The sequence below is a fragment of the Marmota marmota genome, unplaced genomic scaffold (genome assembly GCF_001458135.2).
Source record: "Marmota marmota marmota unplaced genomic scaffold, marMar, whole genome shotgun sequence".
NCBI lineage: Eukaryota > Metazoa > Chordata > Mammalia > Rodentia > Sciuridae > Marmota > Marmota marmota.
Window position 1 is genome coordinate 2,187,768 of NW_026000081.1, and position 6,027 is coordinate 2,193,794.

A 6,027-nucleotide genomic window follows, 5' to 3' on the forward strand; every position below is an offset into this window, starting at 1 on the left:
CTTTTTTTTTTTTTTTTTTTTTTTGTATCAGGAATTGAACCCAAGGGCACTTAACCACTGAGTCACATTCCCAGCCCTTTTTATTTATTATTTTGAAACAGGGTCTTAGTAAGAGCCTCACTAAATTGTTGAACCTGCGATCCTCCCAAGCTGCTGGGACTATAGGCATGCACCACCACGGCTGTCATATTTTTAACAACCACAAAGCACACTCCTGTTTCAGGGCCTTTGTTCCTGTTACCTCTGCATAGAAAATATTCCCCTCGAATCTCTGTTATGATGCTCAAGTATCACCTTATTTGTGAGGTCGTCATGGAGTATCCTTCTTGAAATAGGAAGCTTGCATGCTTCCTACCCCAGCACTTTCTATCCTCTTCCCTGTGTTATTTTTGGCATAGCATTTATCACCACCTGACATATTATATACTTTACTTGTTTATTTATTAATTGTCCAACTCCCTTTATTAGAATATACCCTCAATGAGGGCAGTTACTTTTGCTATTTTATTCATATCTGTAAATCTGGCACCTTAAACAGGGCCTGGCACATAAAAAGCACAAAAATAAATATTGTGGGAGGAAAAAGGAGGAAAGAAAGAAAGAAGGGAGGGAGGGTGGCAGAGAGAGAGGAGAGGGAGGAAGGAAGGAAATGATCTCATCTCCCAGGGATGAGACTCAGCTTCCCAAACCTGAAAGTCACAGGACAGTTCACAGTGAAAGAGGGTTCAAGTCAGTTAGATCAATTATGCTGAAGTCAGCAGCTGGGACCTCCCTCTTCTGTCTCACTGTCTCATGTTCTCTATGGCAAGGATGTAGTCTCTTCCCCAGCCCCTCACTAGTTTGGAAGTTCTCCTCTAGCCTTTGCCAAATTTTGTTCCCAGGACACCATGCCTAAGTACTGTACAGATAGACATAAATCAGTTACCAATGCCAGCTTCCTCCTGCCTATTCAGCCATGAAGAAGCCTTGCTTGACTAAAAGCTCATTGTTAGCCAGTTGCATTTTATTTTGATGTTGCAAATTAATTTTTGTCTGCTCTATTTCCCATGTGTGCTCAAGGCATCCTCCCTTGGTCCCTGCCTGCTCTGAGTAAGATGAGGAGTTCAGAGGAAGACAGTCCTGGCACCTTGAAGGATCTTTGGATGAGTTTCAGGGACTCTGCAAACTCCCTGAACTCTTTTGATGTGTTTTCCCTGGGGTGAGAGGCCACATCTTTATTGGGGGTCCCTAGCTGTCCAAAGATTATGATGCAGATTTGTTCAACTTCTCAATTTGTAGATGGAGGCCTTGAGAAGTGAACTGACTCCCTTTAAGTAAAGGGATAGAGCTGGGATTTGAACCCAGGTCTTCTTTTTCCAAGCAGCGAATAGACACATGTACTTTGTACAGTGTCAAGGGTGTCCTTAATGCCTGTCACCTCTAGGATACCCCTGGGTTGAGCCACTGGCTGGTGGCAGAGGTCTGCAGTGTGTAGAGCTGCCATACAGAAATATGTGTGGCCAGGGATTGTCAGAGGCTATCTGCCCACAGTGTCCTGCTCTGCAGGCAGAAGCCAGAAGCCTGGTGAGACGAATGCCCACCCCCGGGGTTCCATAGAAGCCAGGAGAGAGAGTTGGGGAGCCAGCAGAAAGAAGAAGTAGGGGAAGTTCTCATATCTGAACTAGTTCTCATTCCCTCTGCCTGTGATATATTCTCTGGGCTTTTTAGGTTTTTCTGCCTAATTGCCTCAATTTAAGACATGAATAATAACTTCTGCTTCCCCTACTTCTTCTTTCTTTTTGTAGTGGGGACTGAACCCAGGGGCACTTAACCACTGAGCCATATCCTCAGCCCTTTTTAAAATAGTTTATTTAGAGACAGGATCTCACTGAGTTGCTTAGGGCCTCACGAAGTTGCTGAGGCTGGCTTGAACTCACTATCTTCCTGCCTCGGCCTCCTGAGCTGCTGTTCCCCCTACTTCTTCAAACGGACAAACTTGGCCAATTCTCTGTTCTTGAACAGCTTCTGAAAACCCAGTGTCTTCAGAATGCTATGAGGTGGAGAGCTTTCCAGCCTATATGGAGAGGGAACTCTTGGCTTCCACTCCTGACTTGGAAGTATGGATTCACATTTCGATTTATCTCTTCCAAGGCACTTTGGATTATCTTGGCAATCCCTTCAATTACCCTACTATATAAATGTTCATCAATCACCATTTCACAGACAAGAAATTGAAACTGAGTGGTTAATTGACTTGTCCAAGGTCACGGAGCTGCCAAAGTGAGCGCTGGGAATGGAGCCCAGATCTTTGCCTCCAAGTTCAGAGTATCTTTTCTCCTACCTCTTCCTACCCTGGGAGTCCGTGGGCCTCTGGTTTGTGGTCCTTGCATCCTTTGCACTTAGGACTTTAAGATGCCGAACGCTGGGGTTTGAGCGGCTGTGTTAAATGTTTAATACAGCCCTGTGGCTGCTTCCGAAGATCACCACGCAGAAGGAAGGAATCTGGCTTCTACTCTCGGTCTCTGCTCTACACGTTCAACATGGTGTACACCTGTGCATGGGTCCCAAGGCCACCCAGGTGAGCCACAGAGACCTCAGCCAGGGGCAGTTGGGATTGGGGTGGGCAGTAGGGCATCCTGGGGTTACCTCCCAGCTCGAGAATGCCTCTTCACAGAGACTGTCATGGAGGGGAATCAAGTGCTTCTCCCAGAAAGGCTCCATGTCCATGGAGCTCCATCTCTGAAAGGCCAGGATTTCCCCCTGGGTGCAGTAGGGGTGTTGGGGTGGGTCCCAATGCTGTGGCACTGTCCATGGAGAGGCCAAGTGTCACTGCGTTGATCAATACTTAGCCTCCCAGTGGCCTCAGCTTTTCATTTCCCCTTCTCCCACTGCAGATAGCTGCCATCTCACCCTTCATTTCCTGCCCAACTGTCCACTAACACATCAGGTCCTCCCAGTTCCAGTGAAGACATTTTTTTAAAGGTAAAAATAAAAACATAATTTTTAGTCACTATAAATGCCCACAAACACTAATCACTGATTTCTCAGATAAAAAGCAGAAACCCAGCAGACACTTGAGCAGTAAGGAAGAATCCAAGGAGGCAGGTGGAGGCTCTGATGAGTGATCTGGCATCTTAAGTACCCATCCCATAAAACATCATAAAGTCACTAAGCTGGGCAAACACCTAAGGAGGTACAGTTGGGGAGGTAGGGAAATTTTTCCAAAATCCCAGCCTCCCAACCCTTGGCATCTGCCAGTACTTACCTTCCACAGTGGGCAGGAGCTGGGGAGTGGGACTGCCCACCCACTGTTTCAGGGAAGCCTCAGGCTGTTCAGTATTTGCAGGGCTGGCTTTTTCTACCTGCAGCTTGGAGCCTGAAGCCACCTCCAGAATTGTGGCTGCCTCCATGCTGGGCCACCCCAGGCTGGGCTCCAGCAGAAGATTTTCACTGTTGGTGGGAGGGAGGGGCTGTGCATCTGCTCCCTGGACTGGCCTCCTGGGTACCAGTCATAGGCTTATGTAAGTGGGCTGGCCTTTCCCTACCCACCTACTCACAGCAGAGGGTGAAGCTGGGGCTAGGGGAAGAGAGAAGGATCAGAGAGCAGCCCAGAATAGCCACAAGAGGAGGGCTGAGGTGGCCCTGTTATCTTGGGAGAGAGATGACACCCACATAGCTCTAGGGAGGGAGGGGGGAGCTTGAGCACAGACCATCCAAAAGGGACCTCTGGCTTCTGTTGGGAGGATTGGATGACATCTCAGCTTCTGACCTCCAGCTTATCCAACAGGGCTTCAGGCCCCAAGACCAGCTGACCCACAGGCACACCTTTAGCTGCTCGCACATTCAGTGAGTCCTGTAGTCTCGCCCTTCACAGGACCCTCCCCATCCTCTCTACTTGATCCCTCTCTTTGCCCCAGCCCTGCCCCCAGAGCAGGGCAGTGCCCTGGTGGAGCCTGCACACGGCAGAGGCTACAGACCACTACCCAAAGACCCAGAGTCTAGCTGGGCTCTGTCACCAGCTAGCTGTGTGACTTGCCACACACCAGGTGCTAGGGGTGGAACCTAGGGTTTAGCATTTGCTAGGGAAGGGCTCTACCACTGATTTGTACCCCCAGCCCTGACAGTGTCTCTTAAGTCTATTTCTTCATCTGTAAAGTGGCTAAAGTAATAACTACAGGGTCGTTGTGTGGATTAAACGAGCTAATCTCTGTAAAGTGTTTAGCAGAATGTAGTTGACTAAGTGCTTGATAAATGGAAGCTATTTTAGGTCAGGCCAGTATTTTCTCCCTTTGAGAGTGTCAGTGGCTCCCTCCCTATGAGATAAAGCACAAATGAAGTGAGAGGCAGCAGGGCAGAGGGAGGAGAGCTCCTGGAGGAAGGGAGGTGTGACTTCTGGCTGTACCACTCTGTCACCAGCTGGTGGCTCAGAGCTGCAGGCCTATGAAACAAGAGTTACTGATGCCATGATCATATTGAGGATAAAATGCAGGAAAGTGGGCGCCCGTGATAGGTGTGGGTGATGCATTAAAGGCCCTGCCTGGTTTCTGGGCTCACCCACCTGCGGTTTTACATGTTGTATGTTCCATTCAGAATATCTGGTTTTCGATCATGTTCCTGCTTTCCTATCTCCAGAAGACAGCATTCCGTTTGTATTTAAAAACAAAAAACAAAACATTTTTAGAGTGGTTTTAGAATCATAGCAAAGTTGAGTGAAAGTACAGAGTTCCCATGTATCCCTCCCTTACCCCTATATTTTTTCCATGGGGAGAAAAATCATTGTGGTCGACTGAATAGGCTCCTTATTCATTTTAGCCTCCAACTAGGGGGCACCTGGTAGGATCCCAGGAACTCTTACCATCTTGGGGTGATAGGAGCCCAGTTTCTTTGAACTCTGGATAGTCTGTGGTTCAGAACAACCTATAGATGTGCTTTGGTGTCAGGAATCTGTTCATCAGGGGCTGGGATGGCTGAAGAGGGCAACTGTGGAGGTTGACCTCTGGGTCTGGTTTGATTGGGAAAAGGTTAGACTTGTGTCATGTCAGAGAAGGTCTAAAGGTCTCTGACCTTTTTCTCATCCATCCTAGCACAGACCCCTAGAAATTGTAATCTCCCAAACCAGGGAACCCACTTTTTATACCTCACTCAACCACATTTTGGTGAGGAAGCTGGAACAGCTTTCAGTCCTAACCTTTTGTAGCAATGAAGGTGTAAAGAATCAAATTTAAACTGCAGATTCCTGGGCTGGGGATGTAGCTCAGAGGTACAGTGCTTGCCTTGCATGTATAAGGCCCTGGGTTTAATCCTCATTATTGCAAAGATAAAATAAAATGCAGATTCCTTAGGTCTGCCCAGTAGAAATTCTTATCAGTCTGGGTAGAATCCAGGAATCTGCATTAAAAAAACAAAAACAGAAAACAAAACAAACAAAAACAAAACACAACAAAAACACATTTTGGTGCAGTCTTAGCTCATTATGGTAGGATTCCTTAATCTATTCCAGATAATCTCATGAGATAGAACTCTCTCACCAGAGGGTGGTCCCTTCAAGCACAGGGCTTTGCCCTGTCATCTCCAGACCAAGATGCTGGAGCAGTAATGGAAACACTGCTCTGGAATGGCAGGGTGGATGGCTAAGGGCTCAAGGTGAGCGGCAGGAACCCTCCTACAGGCAACATTTGCAAGACTGGGAGTCAGAGTAGCAAGTGAAACCTAAGGGGGGACCAAAAGCTATCAAAGTTCAATTTCCAGTGTTGTCATTTGTCAACTCTGCTACAAGGAACAGAAGTTGGAGAGCAACGATGTGTTGCTGTGTCCAGAAGCAAAGGAAACTAGAGAAGGTGTGTGGGTGGATCTGCCAGATTTCCTGAAGGTGAGAACAAGAGCGTTGGTCTCACAAACTCTGTAGGAGGTGGATCTTTTCGAGCATGAAAAACAAGAAAATGAAGGACAAGAAAGTTGGATAATTTTTAGCAGAAACAACTCACTTTTGGGGGGACTCATTTTCCCTATAAAGTATCTAATACCTTTCATAAATGCACAGTCCTAGCT

At 47.3% G+C, this 6,027-nt stretch overlaps 1 protein-coding gene across 3 annotated transcripts in view; it reads right to left on the bottom strand.

Annotated features, from left to right (window-relative positions):
* Positions 1-3,550, bottom strand: part of Mybphl (myosin binding protein H like) — a 14,574-nt gene extending 11,024 nt beyond the window's left edge. For all 3 annotated transcript variants that reach the window (XR_007351937.1, XM_048815111.1, XM_048815109.1), the window contains exon 1: positions 3,245-3,550. Coding sequence is in view for 2 of the 3 variants with exons in the window: in XM_048815111.1 (XP_048671068.1) it covers positions 3,245-3,389 (145 nt within the window). In the remaining variant the exon portion in view is untranslated. The remainder of the gene's footprint in view (positions 1-3,244) is intronic.
* Between the last annotated feature and the right edge of the window lie 2,477 nt (positions 3,551-6,027).